This window comes from Myripristis murdjan, chromosome 19, assembly GCF_902150065.1.
Source record: "Myripristis murdjan chromosome 19, fMyrMur1.1, whole genome shotgun sequence".
Taxonomy (NCBI): Eukaryota; Metazoa; Chordata; class Actinopteri; order Holocentriformes; family Holocentridae; genus Myripristis; species Myripristis murdjan.
In genome coordinates, this window is record NC_043998.1 from 28,026,169 (window position 1) to 28,046,327 (window position 20,159).

The 20,159-nt window shown below is 47.3% G+C and overlaps 1 protein-coding gene across 1 annotated transcript; it reads right to left on the bottom strand.

The window, feature by feature from the left end:
• Positions 1–4,532: 4,532 nt before the first annotated feature.
• On the bottom strand, positions 4,533–19,946 carry LOC115377548 (protein NLRC3-like). The gene is made up of 9 exons (XM_030077360.1): positions 19,935–19,946; positions 17,099–18,978; positions 15,400–15,570; positions 11,544–11,709; positions 9,211–9,487; positions 8,590–8,770; positions 8,363–8,486; positions 5,348–5,861; positions 4,533–4,594 (listed from the first exon to the last, which is right to left on the bottom strand). Exons 1-9 carry the CDS (start codon positions 19,944–19,946, stop codon positions 4,533–4,535), a joined length of 3,387 nt encoding a protein of 1,128 aa, XP_029933220.1.
• Between the last annotated feature and the right edge of the window lie 213 nt (positions 19,947–20,159).

A 20,159-nucleotide genomic window follows, 5' to 3' on the forward strand; every position in this document is an offset into this window, starting at 1 on the left:
AAACCAGGGTTAGGGTTCAACATACTGGTACATAACATCAAGCTCACAGAAACGATAAAGCTCAGAACAACCTGTTGCACCACTTGGAGCAACAGTCCCACTAGCCTCCTGGAAACACTAGCATCAAGCATGCTGAAACGAATTTTTGAGGTGATTAACAAGAATGGCGCAAGTACTCATCACTGAGTCCTTTTTTGAAAATTTTATTTCTATTTAAGAGGGTTTGGGGGGTTTTTTGAGATAAAGGGCTTTATTTTCCCGGTGCAGCGCAGGGTGGTGCAGTGAGGCGAACCTCGCACAAACTATTTTCGACCAGCGCAACCCGAGAGGCGCACAGTTCGGTAGTTTGGCAGACCGAGGTGCGCTGAGATGGCAGTGGTGTTGCAGCAGGGGGAGGTGTTGACAGACTCAGCTTGGTGCAGTGACAGCATAATGTATTGTTGTTGCTCGTATAGACAGCACTGGAGCTGGAAGTCCTGTGTTATGGAGATTCAGTTGATTTCCTGTTGTGATCTTGTCTTTGGGAGCTCCTGGGCTGTAAATCCTGCAGAAATGCAGGTGGATGTATGTCCTGATTAACTTTGCAGTTGTTTTAATATTGAGTTCTACTTCATATATATTTTTGTATGCATGTGCTATGCGATTTAAGCTCTGGCTAATCGTGTCTACCCAGACACGGACTTTTTGGCCCCGACTTCTTAAGTGAATCCAGCTCTCCTGGTGTGTGTGTGTGTGTGTGTGTGTGTGTGTGTGTGTGTGTGTGTGTGTGTGTGTTTAGAATTGTTTAGGACTTTGATTCAGTTTGCTAATGACAATAAAACTAAAATAAAACAAAACATATTTTTTTAAAAAATCTGTACACACCTTGCATTAACGTGTGTCTCCAGCTGCATCTCACCTGTCCACATGTGTTTGGATCTCACCTTCCCGCTCTATATGCAAATTAATGCACAACATTTGAGAGAGAGAGAGAGAGAGAGAGAGAGAGAGAGAGAGAGAGAGAGAGAGCATAAATCAAATTCCCACTTTGCTAGTCCTCCTTCCACACAATAAATAAAAAGAAAGTTAAATATCAGATGAGAATAACTGGACAGTCCCTGTGCTGTGATTAGTAAATATTGCCTACAGATGCTAATGCTAGCACTTACTTGTCAGCCAAGTTGGGATGCATCCAGCAGACATAGCAGAACATTTCCCTTCCCTCATAGTGCACCCAGTCAAATTCTGTTGGACTCGCAATCAGTGTTCTGATATTTCTGAATGTCCTCATTTAGCTACATAGCCTAAATCAGGGGCAGTAAATTTCTCTTCCACTTGTCCTAAAAAAAAAATCTACTTGTCCTGGACAAGCGGACAAGCGTTAATGTCGAGCCCTGACTGTCCCCATTCCAGAACGCAGGCGACAAAGTAGACTGTGTCATATTAACATGCTGAAGCCGTACCTGGAGAGGGCCGCTTGTTTTCCCTCTACTGTCAGAGCAGAGGTCAAGGCTGCCGGGGCGCTGTCCAGTGCTGAAACCACCGATCAGGGCGGCTCCGTCGGGGCGCTGTCCGGTGCTGAAACCACTGATCAGGGCGGCTCCGTCGGGGCGCTGTCCGGTGCTGAAACCACTGATCAGATTCTAGTGAGCTGCCGGTTGTGTCAGCGTTGTCTGGGTTTGCTGAAGATGTTGTTGCTCCGTCCAGTGCTGTTGTACACGGATGGCAAAAAAAACTCTAAAATGTTTTCGCAACTTGACATTTATTTTCCACATTTGACTCTCAACGTGAAGATGTGGTCAAATTGACTGAATCGCACTTGCCTGTTCTTAAATGTGCCAACTGGGACACAAGTGATACAGCATTACATCGATGTGTGGGATGCTTACAGAGTAAATCCTGATAAACGTCTCTGGTTGCAGAAGCAGGTGAGCTACATGCTGGAGAACAGCATTGCAGAGCCCAGCTCTAGCTCTTGCTCTTTTAGCTGATAAATCTGATGGCTCAGACTGCTTTTGCACAGATTTTGGGAGGGTGAATTGGGTCACCAAACCAGATTGTTACCCTCTTCCTTGCCTGGAGGATTGTGTTGATCATGTTGGCAGTGCAAATTATGTAACCAAACTTTTCATTATACTGGGCAAATTCTTCTACAATCTGGTCCTTATCAATAATTATTTCAGATTGGTCTGATATAAATACATATCTTTACATATCTTTTCTTATCTTGTCTGTTTCTCCTTCAGTTCTGATTTATCTGTATCACTATTTGATTTACTATTTCTATCTCTATCTCTCTCCACATAATCTATTAGTTCTTTTTTAATCTTTTCTACAAAGTTTGTATCCTGTAAAAGTGAATTATTTAGTTTCCAAAACAATTTTTGTCCTGTTAGCGTGCAGTTATTATCAGGGATATTGTTGCATGATCTGACATGTTAATGGAGCTAATTTTACATATTTTCACCAAAGTTACATGATTCTTCAACATGAAGAAGTAATCCAGTCTGCTATAAACTGAGTGCCTTCCAGAGTAGCAGGTATATTCTTTTTTGTCAGGGTGGAGCTCTCTCTACACATCTACAAGTCCTATTTCTGAACAGGCGTCCTCAGTAAGCTGGCATTTGTTTGTGCTGTGTGGCTTGCTGCTTGAAGTTGACTTGAGTTGATTACCAAGTTGAGATCCCCTGCCATTATTAGAACCCCCTTAGCCTTTGTAGCCACTATATCTATCATTATGATCATCAATTCAGGAGCCGTGTCGGGTGGATAGAAAACATTAAGCAAAGACAGTTCCGTTCCTCCTACTAGTCGAACATACCGTCCTTCTTTATCTGTGAAACAATTTTCTAATTCCAAATTCACACGATGTTTCGTTAGGATTGCTGCTCCTCTTTGTTTTGAATTGTATAAGCTGTTATATACCTGTCTGTTTGTTACGTTCTTTAACTTCTTGTGTTCCTGCTTTTCCAAATGTCTGTCTTGCAGGTGTATAATACCTGTTTGTCTTTTTCTATCTCTAACAAGATCTTTTTCCTCTTCATGACATTATTTAGACCATTTACGCTGAGCGATATTATCTTCAAGTCACCCATGAAACAACTGAGAGGTTTGGATACTGACTATAAATGAGAAGGAGTCTGAGCGTGTACATTGGTTTAATCCTGCAAAGTGTAGATAGATATTGCTCTGAGCACATGTTTGTGTGTAAGTGGGTATGTGTGTGTGTAGGAGTGTGAGTGGAGTATGTGTCAGTGTGACAGCCTTGGAGCCGTTTTGGACATAATAATAATAAACATTGAAACAAAACATACAAAGGACCATATAGAGAAAAGGCCTGGGTTCCACCTGTACCACCCCCATATTAGGCGGTATCTCGCGGTGACTGATGCTGTGAATATCTGTATGATCCGGGTATCAGCCCACAATGTAAGCATGTACACACCCTATTGTGCTGGCGCGTTTTATATGTTTTATATTCAAATGCGTCTTTTAACTTGATACATAATTACCGACCAAAAAACAAAAAACAAAAACATTCTATTTAGGGCTTAGTTCCTTTTTATTCTTTTTCATTAACTATGAAAGAAACTGAAGTACAATCACTTATATATATACATATGCACATATACATATATATACAAACTTTTAAACATTTTTGCAGTTTTGCCTCTCTGTTACAGTTCAGTGAGACAGCACAATACTGAGATCTTTTGTCACTCCGAGAGGGTCTCTAATCAGCTGTTTAAGAAAGTATCAATATTAGGATCAATACTGAAGTGAGAGGTGACATGGTGTTCTCTACGTCTGAGGATGATGCCAGATAATCTGGAAATAGGGCTCGAGCTCCACAAAGAGCAAACCTGTCCTGCCGTTCAACATTGATTCACACAAAGCAGCCATCCAGCTGCTGTGTTCAAATCGGATTTCTTCCCTCTTCAAGTCGTCTTCAGTTTTAGGAAACCTGTGGAACACCTGGCCAGGGGCTGCAGGTGAGAAAAGCCTCTGACACATTTACAGTCATGTGTTTATTAATGTGCACTGTCCAACATGACATACAACTCTGTTGACAGTAAAACATCAGGTATAGAGCATTAAACATGTTAATGTGACTTGGAGATCAACAGGTGAAGAGAGGGGCACAAAAGGTGAGGGGCTCAAGTCACAGCTCTGCAGTGTGCAATGTGCTGGCATTCTCACGTCTGCAGTGTTGGGCAGTAGCGGCGTTACAAGTAGCGACATTACTAGTTTAACTACATTTGTCAGTAGCGTGGTCGTAGCGTCGCTGTTTTCCAAATCAAATAGCTTTTAAGTAGTGAAACTATTTTACTGATCAAATAGCACGGTAGCGTCCACAGAAGCTACATTTTCCCAGCCATTTCTCAAACTTAAACGCAACAGAGCTTTTGCTGCGGTTTGAGTGGGTGACGTCACCGCCGCTCATGGACCTGTGCGTGTAGCCGACAGCCGCTTTTCTGTTTGATGTCGCGTACCTGTCCAAATTGTCTGCTGCAGCGGGACACGAGCACATGTGTCGCATGAACAAGCAGCTGTTAAGAAAGCTGGTAAGAAAGATCAGGATGCCTGGCCTCCTTATCCACTAATAAGGAAGAAACTTTGGAACACAGAGGCAGAAACTACATGCAAACACAGGTGTGCACACATACACACACACACTAACATATATACATACTTCCCCCACATTAGTATAAATGCACTACCTGCTTTTTGTTATTATGTGAAGCATGTTGTGTATTTTTGTTGCCATGGTTTGTAGCAGTAAAAGCAGAGAGAGCACAGTTTCATCAACTAATGAACTGAACATTTTTGCCTGACTTTCTGTTTGACTGACAGTTTTATTGATCACTAAGATAGAAATGACTTGGAATAAAGTTGGTTCATGTTAAAAAAAAAAAAAAAAAAAAAAAAGTAGCTTTGATGTAGTTGAGCTACATTTTGTCACTGTATTGTAGCTTAGCTTGCTACATTATCTGGAGTGTAGCTTAAGTGTAGTGAAGCTTCATTTAATGCAGAGTAACTGGTAGCTTAGCTCACTACATTTTCCAAGTAGCTTGCCCAACACTGCATGTCTGTGTTTAGTGACTAGAAATACAAAGAAAATCAATCAGTGGAGGAAGTTTAAATGACATTTTTGCACAACATCAAAATTTGAATATACAAACATTATAATGACTTATTATATTTGCAAGCCTGTCCAATCAATCAGTTAACAATTATCCACCAAGATGCCTGATACAATTAAAAAAAAAAAAAAAAAAAAAAAAAAAAAATCAACTGTCAACCACAAATCAGCCAAACATGTTTCAGGTCAGTGTTTGTTTCTGAGAAACTGGCAGCAAAACCACACTAGAACGATCATCTGACCTCAAACCAAACCCAGGGAGGACCTGCTCAGTGAAGGTGGATCTGAATTTGTGCAGGAGTCTCAGTCTGTTAGAAGAGACTCTGTAGAAGGACAGAGTCCCAGCAGACCAGTCCAGATACACTGCTACTCTGTCAGATCCAAGGGGACGGACTGAGATGTCGGTGGACTCACTGTTGTGTCTGACAGTGTATCTGTTATCAAAGCACTCCAGACTCCAGGACTGTTCATTGTATCCAAGCACAGACCCAGCACCTCTTCTTGTGATTTCTCTGTAAGTCACTGCTATATGAACCACTCCACTCCACTGGACCTCCCAGTAACATCGCCCAGTCAGACCTTCTCTACAAAGAACCTGAGGGCTCAGGTCAAATCTGTCTGGGTGATAAGGATACCACTGCCTTCTCTCCCTCGTCGCCTTCCTGTTGTCTTCAGACAGACCGAGGTATCTGTGCGCTGTGTTTGGATCCAGTGTGAGATCACAGGCATCTGATGGGGAGAAGACACACAGCACACCTCAGAAAGCATCTTTCACTCGCACTCTCTTGGCTCTTATAAGGTTATTATAGTTTGGCATTTTTTATTAGTTTTTATTTTTAATGTCATTTTACACATTCATCTGGTCTCTGATCTGAGCTGCTGTTAACTTGTGATTTCTGAGGCTGGTGACTCGGATGAACTTGTCCTCAGAAACAGAGGTGACTCTTGGTCTTCCTTTCCTGGGTCAGTCCTCATGTGTGCCAGTTTCGTTGTAGCGCTTGATGGAGTCCACTTGGGGACACATTTAAAGTTTTTGCAATTTTCCGGACTGACTGACCTTCATTTCTTAAAGTAATGATGGCCACTCGTTTTTCTTTAGTTAGCTGATTGGTTCTTGCCATAATATGAATTTTAACAGTTGTCCAATAGGGCTGTCGGCTGTGTAGTAACCTGACTTCTGCACAACACAACTGATGGTCCCAACCCCATTGATAAAGCAAGAAATTCCACTAATTAACCCTGATAAGGCACACCTGTGAAGTGAAAACCATTTCAGGTGACTACCTCTTGGGGGGTAATGAGGAAGGTTTATTCTCCATCTCTTTCACAGTCTTCCAGAATCTGTTATGTGAAATAGCTAGTCTTGGATTTGTGGATGCCTTGGATACATTTATTTTTTATTTTACAGAAAGCTAGCCAGTCCTCAGGAGATTTTGATCAGTGGGCTCCACAGGGTGTTTTTGAGGCGGAGTTGCTCTGCTAGGTCGCGGTCAAAACATGGACTAAGTCTGTATTTGATCCTCATTTTTTTGACGGGGGCATGTTTGTCGATGACAAACAGAAGAGCATCATTGTCCCTGTTTGAAGTGTAAGTGCCAGCTGTCTCACGGCCAGGAAGTACCGCACTCAAATGGGTCGGTAAACTACAGTTGATTTGCTTTCTTAATTCTTTTTTTTTTTCTTCTAATTTTCTGTGTTGTTTTGTTTGAGTTACTGTCTGGTTCTTTCTTTCTTTCTTTCCACATCTGTACAGTCCTGTCTTCTCCTTTCCTAATATGTTTTTTGTCAGTGTAGCTTTGACTGGACTAGAGTTCTCATCGGGCCTGAAAATTAAGACCCGACCCGACCCGGGCCGGACTGGGCCAGCCCGAGGCCCGACCCGACCCAACTAATTAGCCGAACTTTAGGCCCGACAGCCCGATAAAGCCCGAAAAAAAAAAAAAAATCGCTAAATTCGCCATTATTTAGCAGAGCCGGTCGGCCGCGGCACCGGGGCACCATCAGTCGGTATCAGGCGGGCCGGCCGCGGCACCGGCCAGCATCAGGCAGCTCACCTGTCAGATCCGGCAGACCTGACGGGTGGGCGCGGTATCGGACGGTGCCGCGGCCGGCCCGCCTGATGCCCACTGATGGTGCCGCGGCATGTGCGGGTTAATAAGGTAGTCTAGAAAACTGGAGATTTTTTTTTTTTTTCTCGTGCGCCCCCAAGTAGATTGCGCCCTGGGCAGTTGCACTGCCCATAGCAAAAACCGCCCCTGCTGCCGAGTCTGCCAGCACAGCGGGATACTGCTGCAACTCTCTCTCACTTGTTTGCGCTGCGCTCTCACAGCTGGTTGTCTGTCTGTCACTGAAAGTTTAGCCTCCAAATCCAATCCAGTCTCTCACTCTCTCCACCAGTCACATAAAAATGAAACGTCATAATCAATAACAGAACACATAATTCTATTTTTTTTTAATTAAAAAAAAAAAAAAAAAAAAAATCCCCCACAGAACCCGAAGCCTGACCCGACCCGCCCAATTCACGTAAATTTGGTCGGGTTCGGGCAGAATATGAGAACTCTAGACTGGACACAGCACAGAGACAGGAAAGGCCGGGGAGAGAGAGGGGCCGCCCTGCAGCAAAGGGCCTTAGGTGGGATTTAAACCCACGACTCAGCCTGGACAAGCTGGAGTTCTGCAGCACGTGAGCTCCCAGGGCGCACAGGTTTCTCTGTCCCTAACCCTAACCCTAACCTAACCCTGTTTGGATTTACACTTTGTGTGTGTGTGTGTGTGTGTGTGTGTGTGTATGTGTGTGTGCTCATACTGTCTCAGTACTCACATCCTCTCAGGCTGTCAGCTGGAATCCAGTGTTCTACATGTTCCAGCCTGTAGGGATGAACACAAAACCATCATCCTCTTCATCATCATCATCATCTGCAGGTCAACTCGAGCACATGATCCCAACACACTGTGGCTGCTCTGATTGGCTGATCTCTCTCTCTGTCTTTCTGTCCAGTCCTGGGGCCACTGAGCACTTTGGATATTTCCCAGGAAATGCTGCCTGCAAAAAACCCTTATGAAGAAAAGAACAACAAAGACCGTGACGTCGCCCGGTACAGCGGAGCTGGGGTCCCACCCTGGAGCCAGGCCTGGGGTCAGGGCTCGTGAGCGAGCGCCTGGTGGCCAGGCCTTTGCTCACGGGGTCCTGCCGGGCCCAGCCCGAACTGACAACGTGGGTTCAACCCTCTGCGGGCTCACCACCCACAAGGGTAGCTGTAAGGGGTCGGTGCTATGTGGATCGGGCGGCAGTTGAAGGCGGGGGCCTCGGCGACCCAATCCCCTGACACAATGGCTGGCGATGGGGACACGGAATGTCACCTTGCTGGAAGGGGGGGAGTCGGAGCTTGTGCGGGAGGTTGAGAGGTACCGGCTAGAAATAGTCGGGCTCACCTCCACACACAACTTGGGCTCTGGAAGCCAGCTACTCGAGAGGGGCTGGACCCTCCACTACGCTGGAGTTGCCCTCGGTGAGAGGCGGCGGGCAGGTGTGGGCTTGCTCATAGCCCCCCAGCTTAGCCGCCATGTGTTGGGGTTCACCCCGGTGAACGAGAGGGTCGTCTCTCTGCGCCTTCGGGTTGGAGAGAGGGCTCTCACTGTTGTTTGTGCCTACGGGCCAAATGGCAGTGTAGAGTACCGAGCCTTCTTGGAGTCCCTGGGAGGGGTACTGGATAGTGCTCCGACTGCGGACTCCATTTTTCTACTGGGGGACTTCAACGTTCACGTGGGCAGTGACAGTGATATCTGGAGTGGGGTGATTGGGAGGAACGGCCTCCCCGATCTGAACCCGAGTGGTGTTTTGTTATTGGACTTCTGTGCTAGTCACAGTTTGTCCATAACAAACACCATGTTCAAGCATAGGGGTGTCCATAAGTGCACGTGGCACCAGGACACCCTAGGCTGGAGGTCGATGATTGACTTTGTTGTCGTTTCATCTGATCTCCGGTCGTATGTCTTGGACACTCGGGTGAAGAGAGGGGCTGAGCTGTCAACTGATCACCACCTGGTGGTGAGTTGGATCCGCTGGCAGAGGCAGAAGCTTCGCAGACCTGGCAGGCCCAAACGTATTGTGCGGGTCTGTTGGGAACGCCTGGCCGAACCCCCTGTTGGGGAGGTCTTCAACTCCCACCTCCGGGAGAGCTTCTGCCAGCTCCCAAGGGAGGCTGGGGACATTGAGTCCGAATGGACCATGTTCTCATCCTCCATTGTCGACGCGGCTGTTTGGAGCTGTGGTTGCAAGGTCTCTGGTGCCTGTCGTGGCGGCAATCCCAGAACCCGGTGGTGGACACCAGAAGAAAGGGATGCCGTCAAGCTGAAGAAGGAGTCCTACAGGTCCATGTTGGCCTGTGGGACTCCGGAGGCAGCTGACGGGTACCGGCAGGTCAGGCGTGCCACGGTTTGGGTAGTGGCGGAGGCAAAAACTCAATGAGGCCATAGAGGAGGATTATTGGTAGGCCTCTAAGAGATTCTGGCAAACTGTCCAGTGCCTCAGGAGGGGGAAGCAGTACTCTGACGACACTGTTTACAGTGCAGGTGGGGGCCTGCTGACATCAACTGGGGATATTGTCGGGCAGTGGAAGGAATACTTCGAGGGTCTCCTCAATCCCAGTGTCACGTCTTCCGTCAAGGAAGCAGAGGCTGGGGACCCAGAGGTGGACTCGTCCATCACCCAAGCTGAGGTCACTGAGGTGGTTTGAAAGCTCCTCAGTGGCAGAGCGGTGGGGGTGGATGAGATCCGCCCTGAGTATCTCAAGTCTCTGGATGTTGTGGGGCTGTCTTGGCTGACACACCTCTGCAACATCGCGTGGTGGTTGGGGACAGTGCCTCTGGAGTGGCAGACCGGGGTGGTGGTCCCTCTTTTTAAAAAGCGGGACCGGAGGGTGTGTTCCAACTATAGGGGGATCACACTTCTCGGCCTACCTGGGAAAGTCTATGCCTGGGTACTGGAGAGGAGGATTCGTCCGATAGTTGAACCTAGGATCCAGGAGGAACAATGTGGTTTTCATCCCAGCCGTGGAACACTGGACCAGCTCTATACCCTCCAGAGGGTGCTCGAGGGTTCACGGGAGTTTGCCCAACCAGTCCACATGTGTTTTGTGGATCTGGAGAAGGCATTCGACCGTGTCCCTCGTGGTGCCCTGTGGGGAGTGCTTCGAGAGTAGGGGGTCCAAGGCCCTTTGCTAAGGGCTATTCGGTCCCTGTACAACCGGAGCAGGAGCTTGGTCCACATTGACAGCAATAACTCAGACCTGTTCCGAGTGCATGTTGGACTCCGGCAGGGCTGCCCTTTATCACCGGTTCTGTTCATAATCTTTATGGACAGAATTTCTAGGCACAGCCGGGGGCCGGAGGGAGTCCTGTTTGGGAGCCACAGGATTTCATTGCTGCTTTTTGCGGATGATGTTGTCCTGTTGGCTCCCTTGAGGCAGGACCTTCAGCAGGCACTGGGGCGGTTCACAGCCGAGTGTGAAGCAGCTGGGATGAGAATCAGCACCTCCAAGTCCGAGGCCATGGTTTTCGACCGGAAAAAGGTGGCATGCCCTCTCCGGGTTGGTGGAGAAGTCCTGCCTCAAGTGGAGGAGTTCAAGTATCTCGGGGTCTTGTTCACGAATGAGGGAAGGATGGAGCGTGAGATTGACAGGCGGATCGGTGCAGTCTCCGCAGTGATGCGGTCGGTGTACCGATCCGTCATGGTGAAGAAGGAGCTGAGCCGAAAGGCGAAGCTCTCGATTTACCTGTCAATCTAAGTTCCTACCCTCACCTATGGTCATGAGCTTTGGGTAATGACCGAAAGGACAAGATCGCGGATACAAGCGGCTGAAATGAGTTTCCTTCGCAGGGTGGCTGGGCGCTCCCTTAGAGACAGGGTGAGGAGCTCGGTCACTGGTGAGGAGCTCGGAGTAGAGCCGTTGCTCCTCCGCATTGAGAGGAACCAGTTGAGGTGGCTTGGGCATCTGTTTCGGATGCTCCCTGGATGCCTCCCTGGGGAGGTGTTCCGGGCATGTCCCACCGGGAGGAGGCCCCGGGGAAGACCCAGGACACGCTGGAGGGATTATGTCTCTAGGCTGGCCTGGGAACGCCTTGGTGTTCCTCCTGAGGAGCTGGTGGAAATGTCTGGGGAGAGGGAAGTCTGGGTGTCTCTGCTCAGACTGCTGCCCCCGCGACCCAGCCCCGGATAAGCGGCAGAAGATGACGACTACTATGCTGCCTGCACTGATTGTGTCCAGCACAAGAACCAACCAACGAAGCTGCTCAGCCTGGACTGACTCCACCTGTCTACTGACCTGAGAGGACTTACTCCACCCCTCTACTGACTTGTGAGGACTGAATCCACCCCTCTACTGACCTGAGAGGACTGACTCCACCCCTCTACTGACCTGAGAGTCTTCAGGCTGCAGTGTGGACTCTCCACCAGAGTAGACAGCAGCTCCACTCCTGAATCCTGCAGCGGGTTGTCACTCAGGTCCAGCTCTGTCAGATGGGGGTTGGACATCAGAGCCAAAGCCAGAGAAGCACAGCAGCTCTCTGTCAAGCTGCAGTACTTCAGTCTGAATAAAAAATAAAAAATAAACTCTAAGACAGGAAGAGTGCAGATGTGTGGCAGGCCTCAGTCACAGAGCTGCATCTGACTGGCTGCTTGTCTCTGAAGAGCAGCAGCCTGACAGGTGAAGCTCAAACCACTTCCTGTCTTTTAGGAATGGAATGAGTCTTGTGCTGTATCTTCATGCAAGCATGGGCTCAACATTTTCCTCCAATCAGGGCGCTGCATAACAGAGTCAACACCGGTTAAAGGGGATTCAAACTTCCTGTCAGTCATTCCATTTCCATAATTCCAGATTTGAAGCGTCACTCCTCAGTGAACTGGTTCCGTGCGCTCTGTGATCTTTTTCCACTTCAGTATCTAGTTATTATTATGGAATTGCCATGTTTTCCAGCAGCCTGCTCACACTGATACAGGTATTCATTTTGTAAGATGGCTAAGATGGCTGTTTGAAGAAGAGGCATTTGCTTTGGGTAAATTCTTGGAGAAAGCATGGCAGCTGCGGTGGAGACAGCTATACCCACATGTATGAATTGATGCATGTATTCATTTACTTTTGTTGGGAGTGTCTTATAAGCCCATGGGGGCTGGGCATTATTGTATGCAGGACACTTAAATAAAAAATATCTATCTATCTATCAATCTACCTGTTATGGCGGCGCGCACGGACGCAGTGGCTCGAAGCTCCTCGCTATTTTGCACCCTTCTGTGTTTGCACCCTTTGCATGTCTTTTTAGTCCCATATGTCTCTTCCGTCCTGTGTTGATTCATCAATACACTCGCCAAGATCTGATAGGCATTGGACACCGAGCACAAACGGACATTACAACGGACTTTTCACGGATGCACAACATTCCACCGGAGATAGCGAGACTGCCAAGTGCTACCTGGATTGTTGGCGAATCCTGGCTACACCCGCTTATTCCTGATGCTACGGTGGAGCTAGCTAGCCGTACCTTACACCGCCACGACCGGACCGAAGCCTCTGGGAAGACCAGGAGAGGGGGTCTCTGTGTTTATGTACATAATGACTGGTGCTCGGACAGCAGAGTAATCAACACCTACTGCTCCCCGGACCTAGAGGCCATGTCCGTCCAGTGCCGACCTTTTTACCTGCCACGGGAGCTAACGGTGGTTATTGTGACCGCTGTTTACATTCAACCAAAAGCTAACGTCAGTACGGCACTCGGCCAGCTCCAGCTTATGGTTACAAAACAACAGAGGGCTCATCCGGACGGCGTTCACATCATCGCTGGGGACTTTAACAAAGCATGCCTTAAGTCAGTTCTCCCCAAATTCTACCAGTGTGCTACTAGGGGTGAAAACACGCTGGATCATGTTTACTCAAACATTAAGCATGCTTACAGAGCGTCCCCCCTCCCTCACCTTGGACAATCGGATCACCTCCCCCTGCTCCTCTTCCCTGCCTACACCCCCCTGCGGAGGCAAACAAAACCAGCCCCTCAGACCATCAGAGCCTGGCCCGAAAATGCTCTCGCCCAGCTGCAGGACTGCTTCTCCCGCACTGAGTGGAGTATTTTTGAAGATCAGGACCTGGACACATACACCGAGTCAGTCCTCTTCTACATCAAATGCTGTGTAGAGGGAGTCCAAGAGGAAAAACACATCCTGGTCTTTCCAAACAGGAAGCCCTGGATGACAGGTGAAATCCAGGGACTGATCAGAGCTCGGAACCTGGCCTTCAGGACAGGGGACAGAGCTCTCTATGCCACCGCCAGAGCCGACCTGAAGAGGGGAATTAAACAGGCTAAGAACACCTACAGGAAGACAGTGGAGGGATACCTCCATGAAAATAACCCACGGCAGATGTGGAGGGGCATCCAGGCCCTAACCAACTACAGAGGCCTCCACCATCATCCCCATCCCTAAGAAGACCACTGTACACAGCCTCAATGACTACAGACCCATCGCCCTCACGTCTGTAATCATGAAGTGCCTAGAGCGGTCAGTCTCCCAGCACATCAGAGACTGCCTCCACCCTTCCTTTGACCCCCACCAATTTGCGTACAGGGCAAACCGATCCACGGAGGACGCCATCGCCCTCACACTCCACACAGCGCTGAGCCACCTGGAGAACAAGGAGAGCTACGTGAGGATGCTCTTCATGGACTACAGCTCAGCTTTCAACACAATCATCCCGGACATATTACACAACAAACTGCTTAAACTCCAGATCCCCCCGTCCACCTGCACCTGGATTAAACACTTTCTGTCAAACCGCCCACAGACTGTCAGACTTGGCCCCCAGCACTCCTCCACACTCACCCTCAGCACGGGCTCCCCCCAAAGCTGTGTTCTGAGCCCTCTACTGTATGCCCTGTACACCCACGACTGCTCCCCAACCCATCCAACCAACAGCATCATAAAATACGCTGACGACACCACCGTGGTTGGACTTATACAAAATGGGAATGAAAAAGCGTACAGGGATGAGGTGGAAAGGCTGTCATCCTGGTGCTCACACAACAACCTGAGCCTGAACATCCAGAAGACTAAAGAACTGATTCTGGACTTCAGGAAACACAGGCCGGCCCATACCCCCCTCCTTATAAATCGACAGCAGTCTAGCATGTCTCCACCTTCAAGTTTCTGGGTACGCATATCTCAGCTGACCTTTCCTGGACCTCAAACACCAAGACCCTAGTAAAGAAGGCTCAGCAGCGGCTTCACTTCCTCCGCGTCCTGAGGAAAAACAACCTGGACCAGAAGCTGCTGCTGGCCTTCTATCGATCGTCTGTGGAGAGCGTCCTGACATACGGTCTGAATGTGTGGTATTCAGGCTCCACAGCTGAGAACAAAATCGCGGTGCAGAGGATCATTAAAACTGCCCAAAAGATCATCACCGCTCACTCTCTGCCCACCCTGGAACAACTGTCCACATCCTGCTGCCTCAGGAAGATCAAGGCTATCACAGGAGACCCCACCCTAACCCTTACCCCCCCCCCCACACACACACACACACACACAGTACACTACTATCTGTATCTGTATCTGTTCGACCATCTACATTATCCATATCCGTATCCATACTCGGACTGGGTGGGGACGAAACCGGAAGTGGGTGGGGCTTGCACCGGAAGTTGGTTGAATTTGAGCGGAAATGGGTGGCAAAAGTGCTATATCCGTACCGGATACTCATTTCAGCCGAGTATCCGGGTCATCCCTATAAACAATAATAGGCTAATTATTCCTAAATAAACGAATATGTTGTTATTGTAAAGTCTGGTCCCCACAATGTCTGCCTAAAAAAACTCTGGCCTTTGGACAAAAGGAGTTGATGAGCCCAGATGTGTTTTATTTTCTTCCACACATCACAGCAGCGATTTGGAAACGAAGCCTCACCAGCTCTGTTTGATAGAAGTCATGTGGCTCTGACAGAAACTGTGTTTCAAACACACAAACACACTCAAAGCTAAAGTAAGAATAAGGTTTCTCTCTTTCTCCTGACACATGAGACGGTTGTTAGTTACTTGTCAAACCTCACAAAGCACACATGCATCCATGACACAGAACCTGACCAACCATCCCCAAAAAAACTAAAAGAACCAGAAGCCCCGACTTTAAAAAAGTACAGCATATACTTTACAGCAACATCAGCCTTATAGACATTTAGTGTTACTGTATGACTCAAACAATATCCATATATTTATGTCATCATTAAAAAGTGCAGTCTGACCTGAGAGTCTTCAGTCTGCAGTTTGGACTCTCCAGTCCAGCAGACAGCAGCTCCACTCCTGAATCCTCCAACTGGTTCTCACTCAGGTCCAGCTCTGTCAGATGGGGGTTGGACTTCAGAGCCGAGGCCAGAGAAGCACAGCTGCTCCTTGACAACCTGCAGCCGCTCAGTCTGAATAAAGAATAAAAAATGTAGCTATATTTTCCAGTGTTGTGGATATTTATCAGTCAGAGATTTTTCAAAATATTCAAAAAGGAAGAACAAACCAATGAAATCATTTTTATAACAATTAAATTAATAATAATACTGATAATAATAATTCATATTTATATAACACCTTTCTAGCAAATTTCCAAAGTGCTTTACAAAACCACCAAAAAAATAAAAAGATAAAGACAACACCTGAAATGAAAAGACATCAAAACATTAAAAACACAAATAAACAGACAATGAAAGCAAGAAATGATAAAAGGTCCAAAATAATTCAAATTCAGTGCTAAATACGGTAGAAGTGAAAACAGCCATAGGTACGTCCATAAATAACAAATGAATGGCTCAGGGAAAAGTCCTCAGATGCCTTCAGTCTACCATCTTCTCAGAGTAAAACTGGAGAGCAAGAGCTTCTGCATCACACCAGCACCCAGTCTCTGGACCAATCAGGGCCAAAGTTAGGAGCATTTCAACAGACTGACCAGACTGACTGATGGCAGTAGAGGTGGGCTGATCAATATATTGATATAACATGGATAGTGTGATATGAGATCAGATATCATGTGGGATTTGGGATATGGTAATATCTTCTGGCATCAGTGTTGTCCTCTCCTGCTTTTAAAGGCTGCATTACAGTAAAGGGATGCAGTTTTCTCAACTTATTAGACGCTCCTCGCTGCTCTGTTATTGGCCTCAGCCTGCTCGCTCATCATATAAGAAAGTAAGTAAGTAAATTTTATTTATAGAGCACTTTTCCTAGATAGAATCACAAAGTGCTTTACAGCATAAACAAAATGCAATAAAATACAGGGATAAACAACAGAAAACACATCCATATTACTAGTGACTGTTTATTAGTTTGGTTGTTTCTTAGTCACAGGTGTGTTAATTGCAGACAGGAGTTCACACAGGTGTATTAAGTCTCCTGAGCTCCTTCACTCTCTGCTCTTCAGGTGAGGAGGATCTCTTTGTGCGTCTGAGTGAGCAGTTCATTCCAGATTAATTGTCACAAGTCGTGTTTATTTTTCCATTGTTGCCTGAGCAGTAACATCATTGTTGACTAGACCAGACTGGTAGTCAGACTACCAGTCTGGTCTAGTGAACAGCGTGAACTGATGAAGCCACTTGGATAAGCGGCAAAACGTCTTCTAGACATATACTAAGTAACATAACTAAGTCCAGTTGACCTGATTCAGTTTCTTTCAGATCCAAAAGAAACCAAGCAGTAGAAACCTGATGCTCAAGTTCAGTTACACAGCAAAAACTTGCTTCTGATTTTGAGGTATTGTAGGGGTGAGCTGCTATGGGCATCACCATCATGTTGCCTCCTTTTTACCCTGGACTGCCTGAAGTATATTTTTTCTCACAGAATCAATCCTTTATCCTGAATATTTAGAGAACTACATATCTTTATTGTATTTCTGATGGTGTCAGGTGTGGAAGCAGCTCTACACTGTTTGCATAATATTGATTTCACATCAGGACTAACCGAGCCTTCCTGCAGTTCCTCACAGCTGGGATCAGTCTCTTTCGTCCCTCCGCTGATGTGTTGTATGCCTTCAGGTCCAACTCATCCAGAGCCTCCTCTGACATCTGCAGCATGTAGGCCAGAGCTGAGCACTGGATCTCAGAGAGTTTCTTCCCTGATCTGTTCTCTGACTTCAGAAACTCTTGGATGTCCTGATGCACTGAGAGGTCGTTCATCTCCATCAAACAGTGGAAGATGTTGATGCTTCTGTCAGGTGAGACACTGTTGGTGTTCATCTCCTTCAGGTTGTTGATGGCTCTCTGGATGTCTTCTGGTCTGCTGTCTGTCTGACCCGGCAGGCCTCCTAAGCACCTCTGGTTGGACCCCAGGAGGCCTCCCAAGAGCTTCTGGTTGGACTCCAGTGAGAGGCCATGAAGGAAACGGACAAAGAGGTCCAGGTGACCATTTTTGCTCTGCAGGGCTTGAGACATGACTGTCTTCAGGAAGATATCCAACGATGGCTCATTGTCACCAAATGAATACTTGTGTGTTCTCATGACTCTGTCCAGGAAGAAATCCAGCGATGGCTCACTGTCACCAAACTGATTCTTGTGTGTTCTCATGAATCTGGCCAGTACCTCTGTGTTGCTGTTGTTGTAGCAGTGGAAGATGTAGACTGCAGCGAGAAACTCCTGAATGCTCAGATGAACAAAGCAGTAGACTTTTCTCTGGAGGAGCACACACTCGGTTTTGAAGATCTCTGTGCACACTCCTGAGTACACAGAGGCCTCTGTGACATCAAGACCACACTCCTCCAGGTCTTCTTGGTAGAACATCAGGTTGCCTTTCTCCAGATGTGCAAACGCCAGCCTGCCCAGCTTCAGAAGAACTTTCCTGTCAGTCCTCTGCCTCCTCCTGTCATGTCTCTCATCGTACTTGTGCTTCTTCCTTTGTGTCTGAACCCGCAGGAAGTGTGAGTACATCTCAGTCAGGCTCTTGGGCAGCCCTCCTCTCTGGTTTCTAGTCAACATGTGCTCCAGAACTGTAGCAGTGATCCAGCAGAAGACTGGGATGTGGCACATGATGTGGAGGCTCCTGGACGCCTTGATGTGTGAGATGATTCTGCGGCACAGATTCTCATCACTGGATCTCCTCCTGAAGTACTCCTCCTTCTGGAGGTCAGTGAACCCTCGCACTTCTGTTACCCTGTCAACACATGTAGGAGGGATCTGAATGGCCGCCGCAGGTCTGGAAGTTATCCAGAGGAGAGCTGAGGGAAGCAGATTCCCCTCGATGAGGTTTGTCAACAGCACGTCTACTGATGACGTCTGTGTGACATTAGACACGACCTCATTGTTCTGGAAATCCAATGAAAACCTGCTTTCATCCAGGCCGTCAAAGATGAACACGACTTCACAGACGGCGAGCTTCTCTGCTGTGACCGTCTGTAATGTTGGATGGAAAACACAGAGCAGCTGGAGAAGACTGTAGCGCTCATCTTTGATCAAGTTCAGCTCCCGGAACGAAAGCAGAACCACAAGACTGACATGTTGGTTTTCCAAGCCCTCTGCCCAGTCCAGAGTGAACTTCTGCACTGAGAAGGTTTTTCCAATCCCGGCAACGCCCTGCGTCACAACTACTCTGATGTGTGTGTCTTGGCCAGGTAAGGGTTTAAAGATGTCCTGGCACTTGATTGGAGTGTCACTGAGGGTCTCCATCTTGGATGTTGTCTCCAGCTGCCACACCTCATGTTGGGTATTAACCTCTTCCCTCCGTCCCTGTGTGATGTAGAGCTCAGTGTAGATCCTGTTGAGGGGGGTTCCACTTCCTGCTGCAGCAGTTCCTTCTGTCACAAATTCACATCTCCTCCTCAGACTGATCTTATGCTCGTCTAAAACCTCCTGCAGACCGCCGTCCACTGGGCTGGTTTGACTGTTTGTCTGCAGTCCAGGTCTTGTTTTGGATCTTTCTCCACACTGGGGACAGGCAGGATCTCCTGATGGATCAAACTGGTCCCAGTCTGAGGTGATGCACCGTCTGCAGAACCAGTGTCCACAGCTGGTGGAGACTGGATCCCTCAGGAGCTCCTGAGGGATCCAGTTGGAGGACAGCTGCTCCTCCACATCACCTCGACTCCTCTTCCTGTCCCTGTGGAGATGAAAGCACTTTGTTTATGTTTAGACAACATTACGTTTTAAGTCAAATCTTTTATAAATGTCATAAGCTCTTATGTCTCTTCTGTTTTTTTAAACCATTATTTTACCAGGAAAAAATTGCTTGAGATAAGAAAATCTCTTTTTACGAGCAAGGCCTGGCCAAGAAGGCAGCAAGCAGGATACATATACAAACAAAGACGGGACAGACGGGGAGGGAAAGACATGAGAAAAAAAAAAAAAGACCAGAAGGGGGATAGGGGGAGAGAAGGGGGAAGAGAGAGCTGGATGTGGGAAAAGAAGGCTGTACCAGGGGATCCTGAGGAGAGAACAAGTACATAAAATCAAGCAAAATAGAACATATCACTTTCTTTGACTACAACTTCATGATTGTAATATTCCAATATTAATATAATTAAGATATTATTTACAAGAAGAAATGTCCATGTAAGTAGCATGACATCCACTTGAAGTTTCTGCAGCAGATTATGACAAATAGCCTACAGCAATCCAAGAGCTGGACAGCTCCTGATTTGTTTTTTGTTTGTTTTTTTTTTTTGTGATTTTTATCATGAATCCGTAAAAGAAAAGTTGACCAACAACAAGAGCAAAACATGTGAACAGTTTCTGGGTGACGAGGACACTCACTGCAACAAGCTTTCAACAAGCAAAAGAGGACAACACCCCCTTGACTTAACCCTGACATTAGTCACCATGGTTACGACTCCAGTGAAGACCCCGTAACATGTGTGAATGTGTGTGTGTGTGTGTGTGTGTGTGTGTGTGTGTGTGTCTTACTTTGTGTCTGGAGGTCCAGGTTCAGCACTGAACTCTGGAGGTTTATCTTTAGACCAGTCACTCTTCATGGACAGACAGCTGGACACTGCAGACTCTGCTCTGTGGCAGGAACTTCTGGAAACACAAATGTT